Source organism: Myotis yumanensis, unplaced genomic scaffold, assembly GCF_028538775.1.
Source record: "Myotis yumanensis isolate MYYU_CA2020_CCGP unplaced genomic scaffold, mMyoYum1.0.hap1 SCAF_9, whole genome shotgun sequence".
Taxonomy (NCBI): Eukaryota; Metazoa; Chordata; class Mammalia; order Chiroptera; family Vespertilionidae; genus Myotis; species Myotis yumanensis.
This window is the reverse complement of record NW_027223760.1, coordinates 84,700,374-84,726,758: the sequence shown is the minus strand read 5'-3', so window position 1 is coordinate 84,726,758 and position 26,385 is coordinate 84,700,374. Positions and strand designations below refer to the sequence as shown.

The 26,385-nt window shown below is 66.3% G+C and overlaps 2 protein-coding genes across 2 annotated transcripts; one reads left to right on the top strand and one right to left on the bottom strand.

Annotated features, from left to right (window-relative positions):
* The first annotated feature begins 1,297 nt into the window (after positions 1-1,297).
* On the top strand, positions 1,298-18,598 carry CCM2 (CCM2 scaffold protein). Its single transcript, XM_070424877.1, has 10 exons — positions 1,298-1,478; positions 11,098-11,271; positions 12,597-12,680; positions 13,071-13,254; positions 14,410-14,546; positions 15,582-15,717; positions 17,124-17,181; positions 17,366-17,468; positions 17,574-17,712; positions 18,132-18,598. Exons 1-10 carry the CDS (start codon positions 1,449-1,451, stop codon positions 18,410-18,412), a joined length of 1,326 nt encoding a protein of 441 aa, XP_070280978.1. The 5' UTR covers positions 1,298-1,448; the 3' UTR covers positions 18,413-18,598.
* On the bottom strand, positions 17,841-25,128 carry NACAD (NAC alpha domain containing). Its single transcript, XM_070424876.1, has 8 exons — positions 24,996-25,128; positions 20,864-23,752; positions 20,653-20,759; positions 20,505-20,576; positions 20,157-20,303; positions 19,916-20,071; positions 19,716-19,838; positions 17,841-19,644 (listed from the first exon to the last, which is right to left on the bottom strand). The coding sequence occupies exons 1-8, from the start codon at positions 25,060-25,062 to the stop codon at positions 19,630-19,632; spliced, it is 3,576 nt and encodes a 1,191-aa protein (XP_070280977.1). The 5' UTR covers positions 25,063-25,128; the 3' UTR covers positions 17,841-19,629.
* Positions 25,129-26,385: the final 1,257 nt, after the last annotated feature.

The window sequence follows — 26,385 nt, the reverse complement described above, 5'->3', positions numbered from 1 at the left end:
TCCGCGGACCAGGGGAATTGACGTTTCCGGGTCCGGGCTAGGGCCGGAGCCTGGTGGTTGCGCGAGTCGGTGGTTCCTGTGAGGACGGAGCCCAAGGCCGGGGCTCAGTGCGGCCGGGTGCGCCGCGAGCCTGCAGCCCGGGCGGGGGCGGGCGGGGCCCCGGACGGCCTGGAAGCGACCTTGTGGGAACGGAGCAGGGGCGCCCGCAAATGAAAGCGGATGTTGGCCCGTCCTGTTCCAAGTAGGATCCCTTTGCCTGCAGAACTCCAGTCTACCCTTTTCAAGGGAACGCACATCCCTAATGGCTCGTCCCACAGTCCAGGAAGTCCCGGGAGGGCAGGGGCCCCGCTGGTCACCTGACTCCAGCCGCACGGCCCCCAGCACCTCCTGCAGGCCGGGGAGTGCCAGGGGCCCAGCTGCACCCCGCAGAGCAGGGACAGTGCGGAGCGAGAGGCAGGACACGCAGCTGGCATGCATCCCTCACGGAGCAGAACCAGTGGGGACAGACTGGCTCGTTGAGGGTCGGTTTACACGGTCTGTGCTGCAGAGCTCGTGCCGACAGAGGCGTGGCTTAGTGGCAGGTAGCGGCCCGCTGCCTGACTCCGCTCGGCCATGTGGTTAGGGGCAAAGCACCGGTTCTGCTGGCTGTTAGCTCCCACGATGTGTGCGGTGCGGTGCGGACGTGTGAGTTAGCAACCTCGGGAGCTTCCTGGGTGTGGTTAGAAACTGGCTTCCTACGCGGAGGGCCGGGGACTCTGAGGAGAGAGGCAGACGCCTCTGCGTTGGAAGGCGACAGGTTTGACAAGCCCGGTAACGAATAAAAGGAGGCTCGCTCTCACCTTCCGGTTAGCCCCGCCCCTCCAGCTGGCCCCGCCCCTCCTCCTCAGGCCCCGCCCCAGGTCCCCCCTCACTTCCTGTCGCGCCCAGGGAGCCCCGCCCCTCCCTCCCTCGGGCCCCGCCTCCCCCAGGCCCCTCCTTCCCTTCCGGTGAGCCCCGCCCTCCCTGCCGGCCCCGCCCTCCAACCGCGTCTGCCCGAGGTCGGCCTCCCCGGGCGCGAGGCAGGCCGGGAAGTTGGCTGCCGTAGAAATGGCGGCGGAATCCAAAAACTGAAGCTGCTTCCGCGACCCCGAGGGGCCATGGGCGGGCTGGGGGCGGGAAAGGGGCGCGACAGACGCGCTCCCGCGGCCGGAGCAGGGCGGACGCCATCCCGCCGCCCTTAAGGGCTGGGGGCGGGGCGTGCGGGGGGCGGGGCCGAGCCCTGGGCCCGGAAGTGCAGGGTGCGGGGTGCGGACGGCCCCTGGCGGCCGCGGGCGGAGACAGCGCAGGGCGGCGGGCGGGCAGCGCCGGAACGCGGCTGCGGCGGCCGCGGGGCCCGGGCGAGCATGTAGCGGTCGCGGGGGCGCGGGGCTCCCTGGGCGGGCCGGGCCGCGGGGACCGCTCGCGGCGACATGGAGGAGGAGGGCAAGAAGGGCAAGAAGGTGCGTCCGCGGGGGGCCGGGGGGCCGGGCTGGGGGCCGGGAGGCCGGGCTGGGGGCCGGGAGGCTCCCGCGGGCCGCCCTCCGCTCTGGGAGCGCGGGCGCGGGGCGGCCGGGGAGGGAGGTCGGGGCCGGGAGTACGGCGTGCGGAGCCCAGCGCGCGGGCAGCGGGCGGCGGGCGGCGGGCGGCGGAGCGGACCGCGGGGCGGAGGGCGCCGGGACAATGCCGGTAGGGGGTCCGCTGCCGGCCGGCGCGGCGGGGGAGGAAGGAGCCACGCCTTTCCGCCCCTTCCGGCCAGTGGTTCCCCTAAACTCAGGCTCCGCACATGGCCTGACCCGGGCGTGCGGACCGGGGCTGCGCGGTCCGGGATGGGGACCTCGGAGGCGGGGTCCGTGATGTGCGGAGCCTTTGCCGCTTCATGTCCTCAAGTTGCTGGCGCCGCGCGGAGCCAGAAGCCGAGCCCCGCGGGCAGCGCACAGCGTCCCGACCGCGTTTCCCTCCCGCTGCCACCCGGGGCTCGGCCGCGGCGGGGGCTGAGCTGCCTCCCGGGGCTCGGCCGCGGCGTTTCGCAGTCGGGTTTTGGACGCGGTGGCTCGGAGCCTCCTCGGTTCTGCGGTCTCTAAGGTGTGGCTCTGAGGACGGGCCGAGGAGTTGATACAGAAGCGCATCCTCTCGCGGAGCCCGAACAGGCGCAGCGTAGGCCGCCGTTCCCGGGAAGTGGGTGTCGGTGAGATGTGTCAGTTTCCAACACAGGCTTTATAACCTGCTTCGGAGCGTCTCACCCACCACGTTGGTCTAGGTTCTCAACCTGGGGGTCGAGCGACCCTTTCACAGGGGTCGCCTAGGACCATCGGAAAACACATATAGGATTACATATTGTTTTTGTGATTAATCACTGTGCTTTATGTTCAGTGTGTAACAATGAAATTGGGGGTCACCACATGAGGAGCTGTATTACAGGGTCGCGGCGTTAGGAAGGTTGAGAACCACGGGTAGGAAGTGTGGCGTGTGTGCACTTACATATTGAAGTTTAAGCAGCCCTTGGTCAGCCCTGTGGTCTTAGGTCAGAGCCCGCTGTGCCCCTGGTCCATCACCTGCCGGACAAGGTGCCCGCTCTGCAAAGGTGCGTGCGAAGGGGCGGGCGGGCAGGTGGTGCTGCCCCCCCTGTGTCAGCGGGACGGGAGTGCGGGACCAGCTCCCTACAAAGCTGGTTAAGTGTGGAGGACGCCCAAGCCAGCGGCCCGGCCTGGAGCGGTCGTCTGCGGAGAGGCTGCCCACCGCGGAGGAGGAGAGCTGGGGACCGAAGCTGGTAGGAGGCCCTGGAGGGAATTGAGGCCACGCTCCCTCCGGCCCAGAGCGCCAGGTAGGCCGGGGCCTGCACAGGAGGTGGCCCGCCCGGCAGAGCACCAGGCCTCAGGCCAAACTCTCCCTCCTTGCTCAGGAGAGTTGCCGGGTTCGCACCCACCCAGGAAGGATGGGTCTGGCTGAGTTTCTTCTAGAATCTTCTACCAGCTTTGGTAGAAACATTACGCCCTTTAGCAATATTGAGGGACACAGACATTCCTGAGCTTTTGGAATAGAAGTGAAAAGCCAGTAAAACTCAAGAATTTGGGAGTTGTGGCCAGTGGAGAGATCCAGGCAGGAGAGGTCCCTGATGGATTCGTGTGCACCAGGGGAGGCGTTGTCTCGGGAGAGGATACATAGTTGCCTGAGCCGGAGAGCGCTTTCTCTGTTCTCGGCGCCTCGCAGCTCCTTTTCCCGCAGGCGGCCAGGGCGCTGGGCCGCGGCTTCCTATCCAGCCAGCACCCAGCACACTCACTTCGCCTATTGCCCGTGCGGGTCGCCAGCCGGCGGAACCTTCCCGCTCTGCTCCCCCAGGCGATGTCGTTTTCATCGTGGTGAACTAAACCACATACACAGGTTCAAGCTGAAACAGCAGAAGTAATGACAATAACTTCATGAAAGTAGAGTTGGACGTTTTTAAAAAAATACATTTTTATTGATTTCAGAAGGGAGAGGGATAGAAGCACCAATGATGAGAGAGAATAATCGTTTGGCTGCCTCCTGCACACCCCCTACTGGGGATCAAGCCCACAACCCAGGTATGTGCCCTGACTAGGAATCGAACCTGGGACCTCTTGGTCCAGGGGATGATACTCAATCCACCGAGCCACCATAGCCAGGCCCGTTGGACATTTAACATATATATTTTATTGATTTTTTACAGAGAGGAAGGGAGAGGGATAGAGAGTTAGAAACATCGATGAGAGAGAAACATCGACCAGCTGCCTCCTGCACACCCCCCACTGGGGATGTGCCCGCAACCAAGGTACATGCCCTTGACCGGAATTGAACCTGGGACCTTTCAGTCCGCAGGCTGACGCTCTATCCACTGAGCCAAACCGGTTAGGGCGCCTGTTGGACATTTTAATTCTCTTCCCAAGGTAGCGTCCTCAAAAATGCAGCTTTGCCTTGGCCAGTTTGGCTCAATGGATAGAGCATTGGTCTGTGGACTGAAGGGTCCCGGGTTTGATTCCGGTCAAGGACACATGTCCAGGTTGCGGTCTCAATCCCCAGTAGGGGGTGTGCAGGAGGCAGCTAATAGATGATTCTCTCTCATCCTTGATATTTCTAACTCTCTCCCTTTCCCTTCCTCTCTGAGGTCAATAAAAACATATATTTTTAAAAATGCAGCTTTAACTCTTTAACGGTGTGGGTGGTAGGCTCATTTGGGTCTCCAGACACTTGTCTTGGTGCTTGTCAAGCAGTTATTCAGGCTCGTGCTAACATGGCCTAATTCCCCAGGACAGGAAGCTGCCAGAGAACCAGTAGAACCCAGTAGATTCCATATAAAGTGGCCCCAGGTACAGTCCTGTCCTTTCTCAGGCTCCCCTGGCACATGGGAGGAGGGCAACTGGAACCCCTGCCATGTCCCATGGAAGACGCTCGTGGGGATGCAGGAGGAGCCTGCGGGGTGAGGTGAGCGTGGGGACAGAGAAGTCTGCTGGGGCCGCTGCTGCGTGCAGTTTCCGCAGTGACTGGTGCCTTGTAGACCACACGTCCTGATTTGTGGTTTGGAGAATACACCTGCCTCCTTCCCAAGCGAACCCCAGTTTTGTGCGTTTGACACTGTCCTGTCAGGATGTAACTCCTTTTTGTAAGAAACGTGGGTGTACACTTGGGTTGGGTTGGGTACGTTTTTACAAAAGCATTTGACTCAGTCGAGGATCGCAGCCGGGCGGATGGCACTGTGTGGAAGCCACACCGGCTTCTGCCGCTTGAGCTGCTGTTGGTTGCAGCCGCCCTGCTGGTGGCCAGGATTTCAGTCTGAACACGGTACACATCCCTGTGTCCATCTAGTTTATTCGCCGTCTTCACATGAGAAAGAGGAGGGTGAGGTGCCTGGGAGGCAGGGCTGGGTCTCAGGTGGTGACGAGGGCTTACTGTTAGTCGTGTTGTGTTTAGTATTTCTGTTCCGTCCTGTTCTGATCTGAGGGGCGTCCATGCTGAGATGTTACAGGCGGAATTCTGTGATTTGTGCGATGAGTGTTATTCAAGCTGGAGGGGGAGGGAGACAGCTGGATGCTCGGCAGTGGGTGTTCGTTACTTACTGTTCGGTCTCCGTTGGTGACTTTCTGAGAATTTCCATTTAAAAAGTAGGGAGAAGATCCCCTGGTTATGGCCCCAGGTCACCACCTCCGGGACCTGCCAGCTCACCTGAGGATTGGAAGCTTGGCCTAGACCAGCGCCTGTTAAACTTCTGTGACTCCAGCCCTGGCCAGCTGCTCAGTGGTTAGAGACCAGCCTGTCCACCCCAGGGTGGTCGGTTCTGTTTCTGGTCCAGGGCATGAACCTGGGTTGTAGGTTCGATTCCTGGCCCTGGTCAGGGTGTGTGCGGGAGGCACCCAGTCAGTGTGTCTCTTTCACATCATTGTTTCTCTCACTTCCTCTCCCTCTCCCTCTCCCTCTCGGCCACTCTCTAAAAATCAGTGGAAAAATACCCTGGGGTGAGGATTAACCCTTTGAGTGCCAACCAATATCCTAGGAACTATGCTAAAATTGCCAAGGCATTTTTGCTGGTTTTACAGCAGTTTAGGGAAAAAATTATGAATCGCAATTAATTGAAGTTACATATTCAAAACCTTAAGGAAACCTTTACTACATTTGTTTTCTGCACTTAGGTGCCATCTGTTAATAAAGAGTGAACTACTAGCATCTAATAGTGACACTGCAGCTCCCCGCACTCTAGGGGTTAACCAAAAAAAATAAACAAACAAACTTCAGTGACTCCAGCTCCCAGGAGGTTGGATGGTGTGAGCTGGAGACTCACCTCCACAGGTGAGCACGTGTGTAAACACGTGCATGTGAATGAAAGTGTAGGGAACTGGTGCCTCCCACAAGCCTCCTGTCCCTGCAGTTGCTGTCGCGATAGTGGCCCGACTGCCCTGGTCGCTCTGGGCTGAGTCTGGGTCGGCTGCATTGATCTCGGCCGCTGATGTGCTTGGTGCCGGGGAGAGGGCAGAGGGCCGGGCATTTTGTTTGGAAAGTGAGCTGCTCACACGCAGCGTCAGGAAGGCCAGTGCTCCTGTGTCAGACGCGTGGGGCCGCCATGACCCAGAGCCGCTGGAACGATGAGCTCGCCGCCTGGCGCTGACTGCGCCCTCGGTGCACGTGCCTGAGTTCAGGGCCGCAGACCCGCAGCCGAGCTCAGGGCAGGCGGGGCCGTGGGAAACGGGCTTTGATAAGAGCGAGGAAGGAACCTCTGTTATGAAGACAGCGAGCCCCCCCTGAGAGAGAACGTGTGATGCCACCCGGGCCCGCTCACCATCGTCAGCGCGTGCCCGCTTGGCTCACCCGTGTCCTCCGCCAGCCCTGCTCCCAGGCTGAGCTGGACGTGGCCCCCGAGTTCCGGGGTTGAAGCCTGGCCCCCGCAGCTCAGCATGGGTCTGTGTTTGGAGAGGGCTTTTAACGAGGTGATGGAGGTTCAATGAGGTCGTCAGGTGGCTCCCATCCCACAGGACCTGCGTCCTTATCTGAAGGAGACTTGGACCAGGAGCCCAGGGGGTGCACGCAGGCGCCCGAGGACGGGGGCAGACCCATCTCCACGCCCTGGAGGGAAGGGGTGTCAGCTGCGGGTCCCCCATCTCTGGTCCCCTATCCCGCTGGGCTAGGGCGGCAGGTGATTTTTTTCTTAAATATATTCTATTGATTTTTTACAGAGAGCAAGGGAGAGGGATAGAGAGTTAGAAACGGGCAGCAGGTGATTTTGAAGCAAGTCCAGGACATCCCGATGATGCGACCGGAGTCTGGAGTGGTGGCCCTGGGCTGGGACAGGTCTCCATCGACCCAGACAGGCCCGGGTGACCGAAAGCGGTGGGACCACCTGCTCCCAAGTGCTGTCCTGAGCGCAGTCTTGCTTGATCCCGTGCCTCCTTGTGGGGGCAGCGCTGTTCCTCATGTACACTGGACGTCCTGAGTCCCAGTGAGAGGGCCGGAGACTGGACCTGTCATTTGGGTAGAAATTCAAGGGCTGTTTTCTACCGGGAGCAGTGCTCACACGTTACAGGTTCCCGGGACCACACGTTACAGTTTCCACAGTTCCCACACGTTACAGGTTCCCGGGACCACACGTTACAGTTTCCCCAGTTCCCACACGTTACAGGTTCCCGGGACTCACACGTTACAGTTTCCACAGTTCCCACACGTTACAGTTTCCCGGGACCCACACGTTACAGTTTCCCCAGTTCCCACACGTTACAGGTTCCCGGGACTCACACGTTACAGTTTCCACAGTTCCCACACGTTACAGTTTCCCGGGACCCACACGTTACAGGTTCCCGGGACCCACACGTTACAGTTTCCCGGGACTCACACGTTACAGTTTCCCGGGACCCACACGTTACAGGTTCCCGGGACTCACACGTTACAGTTTCCCGGGACCACACGTTACAGTTTCCCCAGTTCCCACACGTTACAGTTTCCCGGGACCACACGTTACAGTTTCCCCAGTTCCCACACGTTACAGGTTCCCGGGACTCACACGTTACAGTTTCCCGGGACCCACACGTTACAGGTTCCCGGGACCACACGTTACAGTTTCCCCAGTTCCCACACGTTACAGGTTCCCGGGCCGAGCGTTGGTCTGTGGGATAATTAGATTAGGCGCGTGCGGTGAAAAGAATCCTTGCTAAGTGGGAGGGTGGATTTGGGCTTTTGTCTGAGGCTTAGGGTGGTGAACTGCAGGTGGCTGGTAGCCCAGGAGGAGGGAAGGCATTGAGTCCGAAATGCGAGGAAGGTCGGCCTGACCGGGTGTCGCTGCTGTTCAGGGAGACCCAGGTGGGCGGTGTGGTTCTCCTGTGTTGTTACTGTGAGAGGAAAGAGAAACTTTGCTAATCTGGCTCCATTACTCCTTCTGCAGTTTAAGATTCCATGCTCGCCATTCCCAAACACTTGCCATGCCTCCTGTGTCATGACCTTTGCCCCCGTAGCTGGTGTGGTCCCGGATATTCGTCTGCACGCGGGGCACGGGTTACCAGTTGCACGCCTCGCACAGACTGCGGTCACCTGCCGGGAAATGCGTCGGTCTGGCTGTGTCTGACGGTCACCACCCCAGTTGGTGTGTCACTCGAAAGAGCTGGCACATTCCTGTTTGCGTGCACACAGCAGCCCAGGCCCGCCTGCACTGCCCTCGATGGCAGACCCACCTCAGGTTTCGCTCCAGATCCTGCCCCTGACGGAGTCTCCAGCCCCTGCTTGGGCGGGGAGTGTGCAGCCAGTCTGCTCTTTCACCCCCGCCCCCCATTTTGTTATGAAAAATCTTGAATCATCAAAGTTGAAAGAATTTTACAGCAAATACCCGTACGCCTGCCACCTCGATCTGCCATCAGCGTTGGCGGCGCCTGTTCTATCCTGTGTCTGCCCGTCCATCAGCCACCTGGCTTCCTGGTGCCTTTCGAGGCACGTGCCACACACAGTTCACTGTGGTCTGACTACGTGCGTGATGCAAATGCGTCCGTCCCAGCAGGGAGCCCGGCGGCGCCTTGGCCATGGTGTCCAGTGCACTGGGCTGTGGGCAGTTGTGAGCGTCATGCAGACAGCACGGCCTTCAGGGTCCTGACCCGCCTGGCGAGGCCTGACCCGACCAGCAGTGTGGGACTGCGGTGCCCTCGCTTCTGGTGTCCGTCTCTGAGTTAATTTATGATGTGACCCCAATAAAAATCAGGCTTTTTCTGGAACCAGACCACTTACCGCTCATTTGTGTTACAAACAGGGAAGAACCCCAGGAAACCTGAGAAAACAGGAGGGTGCCCCACAGCCGGGCGCCGGGCGCGGATCCCGCAGGAACGGGAGGGGCTCTGCTCCCCATGAGGCCGAGGGGCGAGAGGGCCGCTGCCGGGGGGTCTGTGCGCCCAGTGGGCAGCAGGGTGAGCCGCAGTCGGTCAGACGTGAGTGAAAACCGACTGGCCATCTGTGTACAAACATGGGTGGGCCTTCAGCGACCTGGGGGACGGGAAGCTTTCCTCCCTGTTCCCCCAAAACCCTGAGGCGGGAGGGTGGTGACCAAGGGTCTAATAACATCAACTGCGTGAAAGAAAAGTCAAGGGAAATATTTGCCAGCGATGAAGCAGAAGGTAGCTCTCCGGAGGACAAAGTTTTCAAAGATAGAAACAGGCTGGTGGCCGGAGACAGGTGGGCAGGTGGGGACCGGCGGTCCCAGGAGAAGGTGGGTCAGGGCCCCAGACCCCCAGACATGTGAGGAGGCAGCGCACGTGCACTTGTCCTGAGGGCGCGTGGGTGACGGCTCTTTCCGGATGGGCCCCGGGGCCGGGTGCTGCCTCCTGTCGTTATTTTGAGCTGGAAGCAGACGGAAGCTGTGGTTCCGTCCTTCCGGGCCGTCACCAGTGTCGGGGGAGGGTCACCATGTGGCCGTAACTCAGCCCAGTCGGCCAAGGGAGCTGGGGAGCACAGTGCCTGCCCACAGAGGGGGGCGCCCGCTCCCCTGCGGAGTCTCCCCACGGACGCCCCGGGGCGGGGCCATGGAGGGCGAGGTGGGTGCTGGCGGAGGGGGTCCCCCGGGGCCCGGCTCTGGAAGGCGGTGGGGGTTCCGGGACTGAGAACCCGTCTCCGGGCCGACGGCGGCGAGGCGAGGAGCCGTGTGTGCCCACTGGGCTTGTGCATCTGAGCTCGGGAATGAGGGCTCGGGTGTCAGCTGCTGGGCCTGGGCTCTCGGTCAGCGAGGACCCAGATCTGAGGTGGAACATGACTTCGGAGAGAGGTCAGAGAAGGCGCACCCACAGCGTGGACCCCGCCCGGAGCTCTGTCCCTGCCGCCCGCGCGGGGAGCGGAGACGCCGGCACGGTGCCTGGGGCGGACGCCGTGGCTCGGTGGGGACGCACCTGCAGGTCTCAGGGCGGGTGAGGCCCCTTAGCTCCCGACAGAGGCTCCCTTTGGTCCCGGCCCCATCAGAGTGTCCTGCTCCTTCCGGGCTAAGTGCGTCCTTTTGTCTTTTGGGGTCAAAGGTTACGAGAGCATTTTGGTGATGAGGAACCTGAGCGCCCAGTAAAAATGCTTGTTGAGTGAAGATGAGTAATTGCAGGGCTACAAACACTTTATTCCATTAAAAAGAGATTATCAGTTCTTTATAAAAAATATGTTTTAGCCCTAACTGGTTTGGCTCGGTGGCTAGAACGTCAGCCTGCGACTGCAGGGTTCCGGGTTTGATTCTGGTCAAAGGTATGTACTTTGATTGCAGGCTTGGTCCCCAGTGTGGGGTGTGCGGGAGGCAGCTGGTCGATGCTTCTCTCTCATCGATGTTTCTAACTCTCCATTCCTCTCCCTTCCTCTCTGTAAAACCAATAAAATATATATATATTTTTAAAAATGTTTTTATTGAATTTTCAGAGAGGAAGGGAGAAGAGAGAGAGATAGAAACATCGCTGATGAGAGAGAATCATTAATAGGCTGTCTCCCGCACGCCCCACACTGGGATGGAGCCCGAAACCTGGGCGTGTGCCCTGATCAGGAATCGAACCCTGACCTTCCGGTTCATAGGTCGACGTTCAACCACTGAGCCACCCGGCCGGCACAATGAGAGTTTTTTTTTTTTTTAAATATATTTTATTGATTTTTTACAGAGAGGAAGGGAGAGGGATAGAGAGTTAGAAACATCGATGAGAGAGAAACATCGATCAGCTGCCTCTTGCACACCCCCCACTGGGGATGTGCCCGCAACCCAGGTACATGCCCTTGACCGGAATCGAACCCGGGACCCTTGAGTCCGCAGGCTGATGCTCTATCCACTGAGCCACACCAGTTAGGGCTCAATGAGAGTTTTAATAAATGTTGGACCTGCCTGCCTCTCAGGCCCTGGAGGGGAGTGAGCCCAGGCTTGGGAGACGCTGCGCCTGTGTTGTCCAGGGGAGTCTCCTCTTTCCGCCCTCTTCTGGCCGCTGGGAATCGGCCCTTGACCTGCCAAGTGCCTGAGAGCAGGTGAAGGCCCGGCCCACCCCGCATGGTGCCTGGCCCTCCTCCTGGAGTCGGCACAGCCCCGGTCCCAGCGCGGCCACTTCTCGCAGAGCCTGTGCCAGCGATGGCTCCAGCCGCTGCCGTCTCTGCCCGCAGCCTGGCCTCGTGTCGCCGTTCAAGCGGGTCTTCCTCAAAGGAGAAAAGAGCCGAGACAAGAAGGCACACGAGAAGGTGACGGAGCGGCGGCCCCTGCACACGGTGGTGCTGTCGCTGCCCGAGCGTGTGGAGCCCGACCGGCTGCTGAGCGACTACATCGAGAAGGAGGTGAAGGTCAGTGCGCCCGCCCGCCCCCGCCGGGGGCCCTGTCCAGGAGCTGGGGCCCAGCGCCGGGCTCCTGTCGGCCCCTCCAGGCTCTCCCCACGGTGGTGAGCGCTGCTCGGCTTGTCAAGGGTTAGGGCTGCCTGCCTGGTGGGCACAGCCCAGACGCAGGTCTCGGGGTGTCAAAGCCTGTGCCCGGGGCACTGGATGGACCCCCAACTCGGTGGGAGCAGGTGAGCAACAGTGCAGCTCAGGAGGCGGGAGAAGGAAGGAGACGCCGTGGTCAGGGAGCCGGGGCCGGAGCTCAGAACACGCCGTTCCCGTCGCTTAACGCAGGGGTCTTCAAACTGCGGCCCGCGGGCCACATGCGGCCGCCGAAAACATTTATCCGGCCCGCCGGGTGTTTTTGCTGCCGCTGTGTGCATAGGAATTTGTTCATAGTTTTTTTTTAAACTATAGTCCGGCCCTCCAACCGTCTGAGGGACAGTGAACTGGCCCCGTTTAAAAAGTTTGAGGACCCCTGGCTTAAAGCGAACACTTGGGTGCCCCACTCGGGTAGTCAAGCAAGGCCGGTTCCTGTGCTGACGCGGGCGCCGTGCTGTGGGCACCACGGGTCGGAGCTGGTGACAGACGGGCTCAGGGCGGACACGCAGCTGGACACACGCCGGTCCCAGCAGGACCCTGTGCAGGTGCCAATGAGTTCGTTCTGCGTTCAGGGGGCGGCTGCCAGTTTGTAAAAGGAGGAACGGGAGGCCCGGCTGCTGCTCCCAGAGCCTCAGGGGTGACCTGCCGGGTCTTTCCCGTGGGAGCGCTTCCCCTGATTTGTCGTTGCTGCGCCTGGCCCCTCCGCGTTGGTCTCAGCCTCGGCCAGGCCAGCGCTCAGCACGTGGTAGCTCCCTCCTGTGCGGGGGGGGGGGGGGGGGGGGGGGGGGCGGCCTGTGGGGCCTGTGACCTCTGTGCCCTGCTCTCTGGTGGCCCCAGAACCGAGAAGATGCGTTGATTGTCAGGTTGTGGGGTTTTCTTGTGAGGCAGGACGGGGACCTCTGGGCTCGGCCTGATGAACAGGGACGGCGTCCAGGTCCCCTGTTGGGACAGCGACCTGCGTGTGCGAGTGGGAGATGGGGACGCCGGACGCGCCGGTCACACTCAGCCCACTCCCCACTCGGGAGACAGGCGTGGCCACCCAGTCGTGGGCAGTCACATCGCCGTCGGCGCCTCTCCGTGGCCGCCCGCGGGGACGGCGTGTGGGTCGTGGTGCGGCGACCGGCTTTGTGACCGCGTGAAGCCGGGCAGCGCCGCTGGCTGACCCTCTCACGGCCTCTCCCTGTCTCGCTCAGTACTTAGGTCAGTTAACGTCCATCCCAGGGTACCTGAACCCGTCCAGTCGGACTGAGATCCTGCACTTCATAGACAACGCCAAGGTGACCCTCCTTCCACCCGCCCCTACCCTCGGCCTGCGTCACCTCCTCACCCTGACCTCTGACCCTCGGCCTGCGTCACCTCCTCACCCTGACCTCTGACCCTCGGCCTGCGTCACCTCCTCACCCTGACCTCTGACCCTCACGCTCTGGCAGCAGCTCCTGGTCCTCTGAGCTGGGCCTTCACGGTCAGACCCGGTGCCACCACATTTGGCTCCTCGGTCTGAGCGTGCGTTTGTCCCCAGACGTGCTCCTCGAGGTGCTTGCTGCTCACAATTAGTGTTTTCCAAACACCCAGACGCCCCGCGGCCGAGGCTGACTCGGGAGCCCCAGGGGCAGCGGGCGGGGCTCAGGCCTCTGCCCTCTGCGACCTGACGCCCGCGTCCCCTCCAGAGAGCCCACCAGCTGCCCGGACACCTGACGCAGGAGCACGACGCGGTCATCAGCCTGTCGGCCTACAACGTCAAGCTGGCCTGGCGGGACGGCGAGGACACCATCCTGCGGGTGCCCATCCACGACATCGCCGCCGTGTCCTACGTGCGGGACGACGCCTCGCACTTGGTGGTCCTGAAGACAGGTGGGGGCCTGGGCGTGGGGCGGGGGGGGCCTGGGCGAGTGGAGGGGGGGCCTGGGCGCAGGATGGGGGGCCTGGGCGAGGGGAGTGCGGGCCTGGGCGCGTGGGGGGGGGGCTGGGCGAGGGGGGTGTGGGCCTGGGCGCGTGGGGGGGGGCCTGGGCGAGGGGGGTGCGGGCCTGGGCGAGTGGAGGGGGGGCCTGGGCGAGGGGGGTGCAGGCCTGGGCGAGTGGAGGGGGGCCTGGTCTCCGATGAGGAGCGAGTCTGCCTGGAGGCTCTGGAGACAGACGGCTCCTGCACGCCGGTCAGCGGCGCCGCCACTGAGCCCGAGAAACCGAGAGGCGGCTGCTGTCCCTGCGTCAGCTTCGGCCGAGCAGGGCAGGACCCGGGAGGTCCCGAGGGGCAGGGGTGGGGTCTGGCCACTGGCTCTGAGCTGGTGCTCTGCCCAGGGCCGCCCCCTCCCGGACACGGGTGTCCTGTGGCACCCAGGCCTGGCAGGGCCCCACGTGGGCAGCCTGAGGCTGGGGGGCCCTGCCTTGGCCCACGGCTCTCCAAAGCTGGGTGCAGAGGTGAGGCCAGACCCTCAGGGCCTCTCGAGCTGTGGGATCTGCGTGGTCCCCCGAGGGGACTCGGACCTTCTGCAGCCTCTCCTGGCAGTGGGGCCCCCTCTCGGCCCCCCTGGGGCAGCTGCCCGTCGAACACAGCCTCTGCCCCGAGGTGTGTGGGGTCCCAGGTCGGCGCCGCCCGCAGATGTGAGACACCCCAGCTGGTCGGACCCAGTGGGCTTCAGGGACATGGGCAGGGCTCCTGGTCTGGGCCCCAACCTGGACTCGGTCCCCGACCTGCCCTGGCCCCGCCCTGGGCCTGCGCTCCCCCCGTCAGGACCGTATGTTAGGGGAGCCCTGCCAGCACCCCCTGTGATCAGAGAGGCTGAACCAGCAGTTCAGTGTCCGCTCAGCCATTGGTGCGTCATTGCGAGGGCTCTGGGCGGTCACGTGGGGGCCTCGGTGGGCGTGGAAGGGGGCTGCTCGCCTGGCCTTGTCTTTGCTGAGAGCAGGTGGGGGAAGGCGCGGGGCGTGTCCCCTGAGCCAAGCCAGGCCGCCGAGCGCCTGCTGTGGAGGCCCCGCCTGCCCTCACCTGCCACCGTGTTGGCTTCTCAGCCCAGGACCCCGGCATCTCCCCCAGCCAGAGTCTGTGTGCGGAAAGTTCCAGAGGCCTCGCCACAGGCTCCCTGTCCGAGAGTGGAGTGGGGCCCGTGGAGGCCTGCTGCCTGGTGGTCCTGGCCACGGAGAGCAAGGTGAGCCCAGCCCTGGGACCCGGCCCCCCCCCTCACACCTGGCCCGGCCCCCCCCTCACACCTGGCCCGGCCCCCCCCTCACACCTGGCCCGGCCCCCCCCCCACACCTGTCCCGGCCCCTCCTCACACCTGGCCCGGTCCCCCCCCCCCCACACCTGTCCCGGCCCCCCCCCCACACCTGTCCTGGCCCCTCCTCACACCTGGCCCGGCCCCCCCCTCACACCTGGCCCGGCCCCCCCCCCACACCTGTCCCGGCCCCTCCCCACACCTGGCCCGGCCCCCCCCTCACACCTGGCCCGGCCCCCCCCCCACACCTGGCCCGGCCCCCCCCCTCACACCTGGCCCGGCCCCCCCCCCCACACCTGTCCCGGCCCCTCCTCACACCTGTCCCGGTCCCCCCCCCCCACACCTGTCCCGGCCCCTCCTCACACCTGGCCCGGCCCCCCCCCCACACCTGTCCCGGCCCCTCCTCACACCTGGCCCGGCCCCCCCCTCACACCTGGCCCAGGCGCCCCCCAGCTGGCCCCACCCACCCTGGCTCAGGCCCCAGGTCACACTGAGTGGTGCCTCCTGGGCTGTGCTGGGGGTTCTCTTCCCAGCATCGCCGCTCCCTGCCCTGTGTGATGGGGGCTGGTTCCCTGTGCCCCAAGCTGTGCCCTGAGGGAGGGTGCCTGGGGGTGGCCAGTTAGGGTTTGGGGCCCCATCAGCCACTGGAGGACTGCCAGCCCCGGGGAACCCTTGGCACTCCTCTGTCCCGTTTCCGCTCCATGAGATGGAGGGGACCCAGCGACGGTCGCCTCACAGGCCCCGCCCTGGAGGCCCCTCTAGAGACCCCGTGTCCTGGGCCTGCTGCAGCTGCAGGCGGGTGAGGCCTGGTGTTGAGAGTGCTGCCCCCAGCCCCACCCCAGGCCGGGACGGGTGCGGAGCTGGCAGGGCCGTGGGAAGAGCTGCAGGAGCTGCTGGCCACCTGGGCGCAGAGGCCTGAGGGCCGGGCCTCCGGAAGCCGCCCAGGGAGGTGCCGCTCTGCCCCCGCAGGTGGCGGCGGAGGAGCTGTGCTCGCTGCTCGGGCAGGTCTTCCAGATCGTGTACACCGAGTCCACCATCGACTTCCTGGACAGAGCCATCTTCGACGGGGCCTCCACCCCCACACACCACCTGTCCCTGCACAGCGGTGAGCGCGGGGGGGCGAGGGCCCCTCCCGCAGGGCTCTGCCGCCGCGGGCACGCCGCCCCGGCCGGGTCCTCGGGCTGGAGCCAGTGCCTTGATTTCCAGACGCCCCTGCAGGCGCAGCTGAGACTGGCCCTCCCCTGCCCTCCCCCAGGCCAGCCAGTGGCTCCGGCATCACTTCGGGGCTGGGGTTCTTTTCTGGGACCGCAGGTGGCTGAGGTCACCTCACCTGAGTCAGACCACGGGGGGGCTGCCAGCACTAGGGCTGCGAGCGGCTGTGGGCGCCTCCCTCCCAGGACAGAGGCTGCTGGGGTGGTGGCGGGGGGCAGTGAAGGAGCCCCAAAGCTTAGACCAGGACAGCATTCAGGTGACCCCAGCCCACACGCACACGCACAGCCAGACTCAGGCCCCGCCCACAGGTCACACTCAGTGCCTCTCAGAGACCCACGCGCTCCCGTGCTCACCAGACCTTCACGTGACACCCAGACCCTCTGCTTTTGAAACCTCTTTATTGGGGGCCCGGGTTCTGTGAGTGAGAGGCCAGCAGCCCGGGTGCCTCTGTGCGGAGCCCGTGTGCTGGGCTCGGAGCTGACAGGTCACCCAACCCGGCGGCTCAGGCCCAGGCTCAGGGTGGCCTCGCTGCCTGGGTGAGAGCCCAGCAATCTCCCTGCCCGTCTGGGCGCTGCCAGCTCGCCTGCGGCCCAGGGACAGGCTGCTCCTACCTTCATCGCTCTGGGCTCTCTCTGCCTTCATGGCTTGGACCAGGGATCTCCTCCACGGCCCCCACCCCCCCACCCCCATCGCAGGGCCCGCCCCAGACAGTGCACCCAGACAGGCCGCGAGGTCAGAGCTCAGCCAGCTCTTCCCGGTCCCACATCATCTCCACGGTCCAGGCTGAGGACCGTTCCTCTGCCCACCACCTGCCTTTGCTCCCACAGCCCCTGGCACCTGCCTCTGCCTCAGCTCTCGGTCCCTGCACGTCACAATGTCTCAGGGTCCCTCGTGTTACAGACCTTAGGCCACTGTCGGCTGTGTCCTGAGGAGCAGTGGTACCAGGCCCTTGGCTGGTCTGGAGGTCTCGGCTCCCAGGCCTGTCTGTCCTCGGGGAGCTCACTGGTCCCCGCTGGGGACCCGCTAATCATGGCTTCAGCCCTCGGCTGTGGGACAGGGCAGCTGCAGGACCGGATTCAGTCCCTCCCCCGCGCGTGGGCGGCTGTGGTGCTCGCTGGGCACGGGGCAGTCTGCTGGTGGGAGCCTCTGCCGCCCCCACCTCACGAGGCCCCCAGGGGAGTCCCCAGCCCGTGCTCTGCCCGGGGCCGGCCATGCCCAGCGCTGTCCCGTGGTCCTGGGAGAGCGGGGCCTGCGTGGCTGCCCTCCCGTAAGCCGGTCTCTGCTCTGCATCCCACACAGATGACTCTTCCACCAAAGTGGACCTGAAGGAGCCGTACGAGGCGGACGCCAGCAGCTTGTGAGTCCCGCCCCGCCCCTGCTCCACAGCAGGCGCCCCCCCCCCCCCCGCCCCTGCTCTGGCCCCAGCACCCGGGCCCCCCCACCCCCCGCCCCTGCCCTGCTCTGGCCCCAGCGCCAGGCCCCTGGCCCCGCCGCTGCCCTGCGGTGTCACGGGTGCAGGTACAGGGGCCATGTTCTCGCAGCTCCTTCCCCGAGTGTGTGCCCACGGCGCCCCACGCCAAGACGGCCAGCGAGAGCGAGCTGAGCGCCACGGCAGCGGAGCTGCTGCAGGACTACATGCTCACGGTAGGCGTCCGCCCCGGCCAGCCCCAGGAGGGGGTGTGTGTGGGGGTGTGGCTCTGGGCCGGGCCCCCCCACCCGTCACCACCCGTCACCACCCACTCCCCGCAGCTGCGCACCAAGCTGTCCTCGCAGGAGATCCAGCAGTTTGCGGCGCTGCTGCACGAGTACCGCGACGGGGCCTCCGTGCACGAGTTCTGCATCAACCTGCGGCGGCTCTACGGGGACAGCCGCAAGTTCCTGCTGCTGGGTGAGCCCCGGGGGTGGGGGGTGGGGGGGGCGGCGCACGGCAGGTCGGCTCTACGGGGACAGCCGCAAGTTCCTGCTGCTGGGTGAGGGGAGGGGGGGGGGCGGGGGGGGGCGGGGCGCACGGGCAGGTCAGGCGAGCAGGAGTTCGCTGGGTGAGTGAAAACGCCATTGCAGCTGAGGGATGGGCCCTGGACCTGCAGTGTCTCCTGTGGACCCTCGAGAACAGGCTGGCTGGCAGGGACCGTGAAGCTCCGGTCCCGGGCTCTGCCCGCAGCTAGAGCATCTCGTCGTGTCCATGAGGGAGGGGTGGCGCGGCGGGAGCCCAGCTGGGCAGGGGGGTGCCTTGCTCGGCCCCTCCTGTCCCTCCTCCACCTGGGGCTTCCCTGTGGGACGGCAGGGTCAGCTGCGGTGTGCCCGCAGGTCTGCGGCCCTTCATCCCCGAGAAGGACAGCCAGCACTTCGAGAACTTCCTGGAGACCATCGGGGTGAAGGACGGCCGCGGCATCATCACCGACAGCTTTGGGCGGTACCGGAGGGCCGTCAGCTCTGCCTCTACCTCCACCTCCAACGGGAACAGAGTGGCTGGCAGCTCCGACGACCAGTCTGTGCCCTCGGAGGGGGACGAGTGGGACCGCATGATCTCGGACATCAGCAACGACATCGAGGCGCTGGGCTGCAGCCTGGACCCTGACTCGGCCTGACACCCGGCCGCGGCCGCCTCCCCGCCAGGGCCGGGCCGGGCCCGGGTGCGGGGCCTCTACTGTGAAGGAGACGGGCAGAGGCTGCTGAGCACCCGCCCGCGGAGCGCGGACAGCGGTGGTTTTGCACATGACGTTCCTATCGAAACTCAGAGACCTTAAAGAAGTTGCTGCAATGTGAATACTTTATCTCTGCTGCCAGCGCGTTTGTGATCCTGTGGGGGCCGGTGTCCTCGGCCCTTACGCCTCCCCCCTTCCCGCCCAGGCTGGGTACAGCGGTCTGGGCCCCGCGGGAGCTGGGCTGCTCCTGAGCCAGCCTGTGGGGAGGACCCGATGGGCTTTTGCTTCCTGGACGTGGGGCCAGGAACAGGGGTCCCGGGCGCCTGCGGATGTGAATGTCAGGCCCTCGCTGCAGGGACGTGGGCACCAGGCGCCGAGGGGCACGGCCTCTCGCTCAGGCCCCCAAGGTCCACAGCAAACGTGTCCCCCTTATCCCTCCATCCCAGCCCCTGGGCTTCAGCCTCCCATCCATGCCCTTCGAGTGCGGGAGGCAGTGGGGTGACCCCAGGGGAGCCTGGAGACTGCAGAGGTGTGGGGAAGCCCCGGCCACCCCCTCCCAGGTGCCTCTGCTCCACAAACCCTGATGGTGCGAGCAGGGAGCCGGGAGGCTGCAGCCCCACCTGCGCAGTGAACCCTGCGCTTTATGGAGCCAGGAGCCTCTCCTCTGCTCAGGGTCCCCCCACCCTCTTACCCTGGCACCGGTACACCCTGTGCTGGGATGGGAACCCCCCTCAGGTTCCCTGTGTTCTGTCTGGAGGGGAGGGTGTGGCGAGGACGGTGACCCTGGGAGCTAGGCCACCAGGAGCCAGGGCCGCCTTCCTGTAGCGTCTCCTTCCCGAAGCTCCTGTGGGAACCCCCTCCTGTAGGAACCCCCCTGTGGGAACCGCCCGAGGCTTGGTGTTCTTATGGAACCCCAGTCCCCTGGCCCACCCCTTGCCCACAGCCAAGTGACCAGACTGCCTATAATCTTGGGGACCACTGGGCACCCCAGAACAGCGGGATGGAGGCCCCATCCCATGGGGGAGGACATGGGGCGGGACCACCGTCCTGGGTGTGGGCTCCGGGAGGTCCTGCCTCACCCGCTTGGCTGAGGGCCGCGGGGCAGGGGTGGAAGTTTGCTGAGCAGCAGCGCTGGGGGTGGGGGGCCGGCTGGCCAGTGGCTACATGGTCAGCTCCTGTAGGAAATGGGAGGGTCAGGCCGGGGGCCCAGCAGAGCCAGTGGGGCGTCTGAAGGGCCGGGCCTCACCATGATGGCGTTGACGATGTCGCTCTGGTTGTCCCTCAGCGCCCGCACGGCCTTGGCCCTGGACACGTTGGCCTGCGCCATCACCAGCTCGATGTCCCGCAGCTCCAGGCCCGCCTCGTCCGCCTGGGGGCACAGGAGGCGCTGGGCTGCCCATCCAGCCAGAGCCACCCCTCCCACCCCCACCTGCTCCCAGGCCTCACCTCCTCCTCCTCCTCGCCCTCCTCCTCCTCCTCCTCCTCATACTCGGGCTGCACCCGGGGCCCAGGCGCCGACTCAGGGACGAGGGTGGAGGGCTCCGCGGGCACCTTGAACTTCTCGGCGGCAGCTCTGTGCACTTGCTGGGACAGGTCCTCGATCTGCAGCCGCAGCAGGGCAGCCGTCAGCGCCACGCCTGGGCTCCCCCCCTGCCCCCCCCCCCGCCCCCCTGCCCACGCTGCTGGCCTTGGCCTCCCCGAAGACCACGTAGGTGTCGGAGGCCGGGCTCTTGAACACGTCGGGCTTGGCGATGACGAAGAGGATGTTCTTGGACTTGTGGATGGTGATGCGGGTGACGCCCTGCACCTGCCTCAGGCCCAGCTTGGACATGGCCTGGGGGCGGTGGCGGGCTCAGGTCTGGGGAGCCGGTGCTGGGCGCGGGCTGACGGGGCCCGGCTGTTTCAAGAAGGAACCCCAACGCCCACCCCCATGGGACTCACCACCCCAGGGTGGGAGGTGGTGGGAGGGGCCCCCAGTCCTGGGTGGGGGTTGTCTGACCAGCCCCCCGCCCCAGGGGAGCAGCCCCCAGCCCACCTTCCGGGCTTTCTTCTCGCTGCGGCTCTGCTTGGCTTTGGCTGCAGTCTCCTCGGTGCCACTGGCTGCAGCCTGGGGGAGGGCGGTCTGAGCACCCAGGATGGGTGTGGAGCCCCCTGCCCCCCAAATGCACCCCCTTAGCTGGCACCTGGGCTGGGCCCTGAGGGGCCTGGGGTCCCGAGAGGTCCTGCTCCTCTGGCTCCCCCGACGACTCCCCGTGGCTGTCGGAGTAGCTGCCAGGGGCCGGAGGCGGCTCTGGGGACAGACGGGGGAGGGGTGAGGCGGCCCTTCCTTCTCGCCTGCCCCCACCCCCCACCTCTGCCCCTGGTGGGCAGCTCCGCCCCCCCCCCCCCCCTCACCTTCCTCCAGGCTGTCCTGCTCGTCCTGCTGCTGGGTGGCTGGGGGCCCTTGAGGGCTGGCGGGGCCCCGGGGCCCGGAGCCAGGAGGCACTTGGCAGGGGAGTGGGGGCCGCAAGGCTGTGTCTTTGGCATGGAGGCCCCCCGCGGGGGTCACCTTGGGGCTGAGGGAGGGGTGGGGCGGGAGGCCAACGCGCTGCCTGGGCTCCCGGGGGTGGTTCCTGGTTCCTGAGGAGGTAGCGGCCCGTGGGGCTCCTGCCTGGGGCGACGGGAGGTCCTCCCCGTCCCCCAAGCTCTCCCGCGGACGCTGGCAGGGGCAGGGGACAGGGGCCGCTGCGGGGGGCAGGGCTGCCCCAGCGAGGACCCTGGGCAGGGAGGGCTCACGCCTTGGTTGCCCATCCTGGGGCTGCAGTGGGGAGGGGCTGGGAATTCCGGGGGCCGCCTGGGCCTGCTCATCACCCCCCACACCTCGCACCCGCTCCCGCCTGGAGGAGGGTGGTGAAGACATGGGGGTGGGCTCCTCCGGGCGGCTGCTCCCCGCCCTGGGCACAGCCCTTGATGGAGACTGGGAAGCCACAGCCGACAGAAGCCTGGGGCCCAGGGGGCCCCCTCCGCCCTCTGCTGGGTTCTGGGGCTGCACCCGCCCACCCTCAGGGCAGCTGCTCCCAGGAGCCTTCCCAGCGCCCTGGGGTGCTGGCTCCAAGCCTCCGTACCCCTGGTTTCCTGCCCCGGGGGCCTCCACTCCCACACCGGCAGGCAGGTGGGCCCCCCTGTCGCCCGCCAGCAGGCCTTTGGCTATTTCCTCTCCACTGGAGGCTGGCTCAGGGGGGTCCGCGGTTTCTGTAGCAGGCTCAGGGGGGTCCAGGGTCTCGGAGGCATCCTCAAGGGGGTCCGCGGTCTCTGCAGCAGGCTCTGGGGAGTCCGGGGCCTCCAAAACATCCTCAGGGGGGCCCGGGGTCTCGGAGGCATCCTCTGGGGGGCCCGGGGTCTCGGAGGCAGGCTCAGGGGGGTCCGGGGTCTCGGAGGCATCCTCTGGGGGGCCTGGGGTCTCAGAGGCAGGCTCAGGGGGGCCCAAGGCTTCCTTGGAGAGGCCTGGGGGTCCCAGTACCTCTGTGGGGGTATATGGGTGGTCTGGGATCTTCGCAGTGGGCTCCAGGATCTCCGGGGTGAAAGTGGGGGGGTCTGGGATCTTTGCGGAGTCAGGAGCCTCTGAGGTGAGTTCAGGTCTGTCTCGGGCCTCTGTGGTGGGCTCAGGGGTGTCTGGGGTTTCCAAGGCAGGCTTGGGGGGGCCTGCATCTGCAGCGAGCTCCCGGCCACCCTCGTTCGTCTGGTCCAGGTCCGGAGGCTCCAGGTCTTCAGTGCAGCCCATGTCCTTCCCCCGAGCTGCCCCCTGGGCCGCGGAGGCCATGGGCTCGGTCCCTGGGGCCCCGCCTGCATCTGCCTTCAGGGCCTGCAGAGCGACTGGGCTGGGTGCCCTGCCCGCCCCCTGCGTGGTCTGGGGCTCAGTCCTGGGCTCGGGGGCCGGGGTGGTGTAGGCCCGCTCCTGCCAGGACCCAGGTGTGGCCCTGGGCACGGGCCCTGCTCCAGCGATGAGGCCTGCTCCTTGCCACCCAGCCTGAGAGGTCACTTCTGTGACCCCTGAGGCTTCCTTCGGGGTGTGTTGGGCCAGGGCCACCGGGGACACGGGGCCTGGAGCGGGGCCGGCCCCGGGGACGAAGGTGCCCACGTCTCCCTCGGAGACCACGGGGCCGTCCTGCAGGGCGGCGGTGGGCTGCGCGTGGGGCTCCCCGCTGTACAGTCTCTCGTCATCTGCTCCAGGGTAGGAGGCCGAGTCGGGGTCCGAGGAGGCGGCAGAGGTGTCGTCCCAGAAGGCGAAGGCCTCGTCCACGCCCTCGGTGACCGACAGGTCGGACAGTGACTGCAGGGAGGAGGCGAAGGTGCTGTCGTCCTTGTCCTCGCTGGCCCCGTCCCCGTCGGCGGCCGGAGCCTCTGGCTCCTGCTCCTGCTGCTCCTCGGGGGACAGGGGCGTCACCTCCACCGCCTCCACCTGGAAGAGCAGGCTGCCCCGGAACGGCAGGAGGGCGGCCGGGATCATTGGGTCCTGGGCCAGGACATCCAGGTCGAAGAAGTGGCCCTCCTGGTCCCAGGAGGAGCTGCTGTCCGTGGAGAGGCTGGACTCAGGGGACGAGGACCCCGGGGACCCTGCGGGGGGCCAGTCCTGCTCCAGGGTCTCAGAACCGGGTGGGGAGAAGCCGCGGCCCGAGGGCACCCCTAGCCCTTCCTCGGGAGCCAGGCTCAGAGAGCAGGAAGGGGACGGGGACGAGGCCCAGCTTTCTGTGTCCGCGGTGACATAGGAGCCTGAGGGTGAGGTGGGCGGTGAGTCCCCCACGGGCCTGGCCTCAGCCTGGACGTCCCTGCAGGGCCCGGAGCTGGGGAGCAAGGCAGGGGTCTCGCTGGGAGTGGAAGGAGGCGTGAAATAGGAATCGGGGTCTGGGGCAGGAAAAGGCACAGGAGGGTCACCCCGAGAACACGACGCGGGGGAGTGCAGGCTGGCAGGCCCCCACTCCGGGTCCCTGAGCTGTGGTGGGGCTGCCCAGGGTAGTGGGGGTGCCTGGCACGTCTCCTCCCCCATCACAATCCGGGGCTCCAGGGTGGCTGGGAGAGGCCGCTCGGCAGGCTGGACCTCGGGGGGCCTTGGGCTGGGGCCCCCCTCCATGGGGACCACCCAGGCTGAGAGCGCCCGGCCAGGCCCCACATCCCCGCTGGCTCCCTCAGGCGGAGGCCGGGCGCCCGGCTTGCTGAGCAGGAAGGTGAGGTCCAGGGGGCTGGGCCCAGGGGTCAGGGCACACTGCTCAGGCCGGTCCCCTCTGGGAGTCGTGGCCGCGGACCCGTCTGTGGAGAGAGAAGGGCGTGAGGAGGGCTGGCACCCGCGCCCCCAGGAAGGGGTGCCGCCTGGAGGGGGACGGGGAGCGGTCATCGCTATGTCGGGGAGCATTTCCGAGGTCTGACCACAGCAACCAGCTCCGGGTCCGTGTGTGGGCGCAGCTGTGGCACAAACGGGCACCCTGCTTTTCTGCAAGGTGCTTGGCAGCAATGACGCGGCCCCCTGCCTATGACCCTCTGCCCGTCCCTCCCGTGACCTCCGGGGTCAGAGGGCTCTGGAACATTCCACCCGGGTAGGGTCCCTGTGCCTCAGCTTTCTGTCTGCAGAGGGAAGTGTCCACCAGACCTGAGGCGAAGCTCCGAGGTGGCCCTGCCCGGTGCCCATCCGCCTGCAGCAGGCCCGGCCCTGGGCCACACTGCTGGGCGCCGGGGGGCCAGGGGGGTCCTTTGGGTCCACTGGGGTGTGACCAACACCCGGCACCTGAGGTGGGTGTGGCAGGCAGGGCGGGTGCCTGAGGCTGGGCCCGGCATGGTACCCTGACCCACCCACATCGCCCGAGGCCTCAGGCAGCAGGAGGGTGGAGCTGGGCCAAGGCTGCAGTGTGGGGAGGCCTCCAGGTCGAGGTTGGAGTGACTGGTTCAAGGTCACCAGGCTCTGGGTCTGGGGACACCAGCCCTGTTCCCTTTTCTGGACTCAGAAGGAGGCCAAGCCCCGGACCCGGCACGGCCCCATCCCCAGGCGCCCGGCCTGCAGCAAGGTGCCCTTGGCCCTGAGTCGCACATGGCTGACCTCCAGCGGGGCGCCGGCCCCATCAGGTCTTCCTGGCCCGGGAGCCCAGCACCGGCCTGGCCGCCCAGGACGAGGCCTGCCTGTGGCAAACTGCCCCTGGCCCTGACCCCCAGGCCACCCCCGCCCCCCGACCGCGGTGCCCTCTGGCCTCCCTCCTGCTCCTCCCTCCGGGACCAGTGCCGTCCAGGGGCCTGCAGGCAAGTGGGGGACAAGTGTCCCCAGACCCAGGGTCAGCTGGGAACCGCCGCCTCCGTCCAGATCCGACCCGCCCAGGCACTGCTCCTCGCAACAATGGAACGCCGGGGTCGGGACTCTCGGTCAGCACCGCCCCCCGCCCCCCGCCCTTTCCCGCAGTCCCGGGGCGGCGGGCGGGTCAGCATTCAGGGGTCGCAAGGACACGGGGCGGGGGGCAGGGATAGAAGGCCGAGGGCGGGGACGCACGCGGGAAGCGCGCAGCCTCACCTGTGCGGACCCCCGGGCCGCCCGCCTCGGGCAGCAGCAGCTCGGCGCGCGCCGCCTCCCCGGGCATGGCCTGGCCGCGCGCCCGTCTCTCCGTCCCGGTGCCTCCGTGCGTCCGTCGCGTGGAGCCTGGGAGGCCACCGCCCCTCGCCCGGGATGGGGTGGGGGTGGGGCTGGGGGGGTCAGTGGGTGACGTCACGCCGCCCCGCCCGCCGGCGCCCAAATGAGCGTGCGCGCCGCCAGGCACTGCGAGCGCGGGTCCTCCCGCCCGGGGGCGCCCTCCCGGAGCGGACGTCTCCGCAGAGCTGCCTCCCTCCCTCTCGCGGCCCAGGGGCTGGCGGCGGCGGGAGGCGGGACCCCGGGCGGCATCACACCTCGGCCGGGTCGGGGAGAGGCGGGGTCTCCAGAACTCGGGGTGCGGGCGGAGCAGCTGGAAGTGTCAGGGGGCTGGGCGCTCTGGGGAGCTGCGCGGCCCCACCTGTGCGGGTCCGGTCGGAGCGAGCGCCTCCATCCTAGAGGTGAGCGGGCCCGCAGCTCCGCAGTGATTGGCTGGTCCTCGGTCGGTCCCCATGGCAACCGCCTCCGGCTCCGGCTCCGAGCAACCAGGGGCGGGGACAGTCAGTGCCCCGCCCGCCCTTCCTCTCCCTCCCTCCCTCCCGCCCTGGGGGCCGCCCGGTTCCCGGCAGCGCCCGCCCCGCCCAGGACGCCGGCCTTCGTTCCCGATGGTCTGACCGCCGTGCCAGGCTCAGGGAGACCGTCATTGTCCCCCAGACCGGGCGGGGCGGGAGCACCGACTGTCAGCAGCTGTGCTGGCGGGCGGCGTGTCCTCCATCCTGCACACGGCTCCACCCGAGCCCGCGGGGCCAGGGGGTTCACGCTCAACCTCCGCCGTGCGCCCCGGGTGCCCCCCGTCGCTGGAAACCGTCCACCTGGGTCTCCTGCTCCTCTCCCTCCCCGCGCCCCTCCCGAGTCCCCCGCTCTCGCCTCCCTGCTCCACTGGCCGCCAGGAACCAGAGCCCGCTATGGGCCAGGATTGTCTGGATGAGATGGCTGCCCCCCCCCCCCCGCCCCCCATGGTAAATGCCGGAAACAAGACCACTTCACGGAAGCCCCACAGTGAGCGAGCTCAGGGCTGAGGGACCCCAGGGCAGCCCCGACAGGAGGGCCCAGTCGACCCCCAGGACCAGGCAGGCACTTTCTGCCCCCGAGGAATGCAGTCCTGCCAACTCTGGGAGGACCCGGGAGGCCTGACAAGGGGAGCCCACTTCGCCCCACTGGCTACAGGATGGTGAAGGCACTGGCAAGGGGCACCCACCACCAAGCACCTCCCAACCCCCCCCACCTTGGGACACAGCAGAGACGGGTGGCACGAGGCCAACAGTGATGCAAAGCC

Excerpts from the sequence above, each read along its gene's own strand:
- CCM2 (XM_070424877.1), top strand. The coding sequence starts at position 1,449 with ATGGAGGAGGAGGGCAAGAAGGGCAAGAAG. Across the intron at positions 12,681-13,070 it reads ACTTCATAGACAACGCCAAG|AGAGCCCACCAGCTGCCCGG; the intron begins GTGACCCTCCTT and ends CGTCCCCTCCAG. Across the intron at positions 15,718-17,123 it reads CCACCTGTCCCTGCACAGCG|ATGACTCTTCCACCAAAGTG; the intron begins GTGAGCGCGGGG and ends CATCCCACACAG.
- NACAD (XM_070424876.1), bottom strand. The coding sequence starts at position 25,062 with ATGCCCGGGGAGGCGGCGCGCGCCGAGCTGCTGCTGCCCGAGGCGGGC. Across the intron at positions 20,304-20,504 it reads GCGAGAAGAAAGCCCGGAAG|GCCATGTCCAAGCTGGGCCT; the intron begins GTGGGCTGGGGG and ends CACCGCCCCCAG. Across the intron at positions 20,072-20,156 it reads TGGTCTTCGGGGAGGCCAAG|ATCGAGGACCTGTCCCAGCA; the intron begins GCCAGCAGCGTG and ends CTGCGGCTGCAG.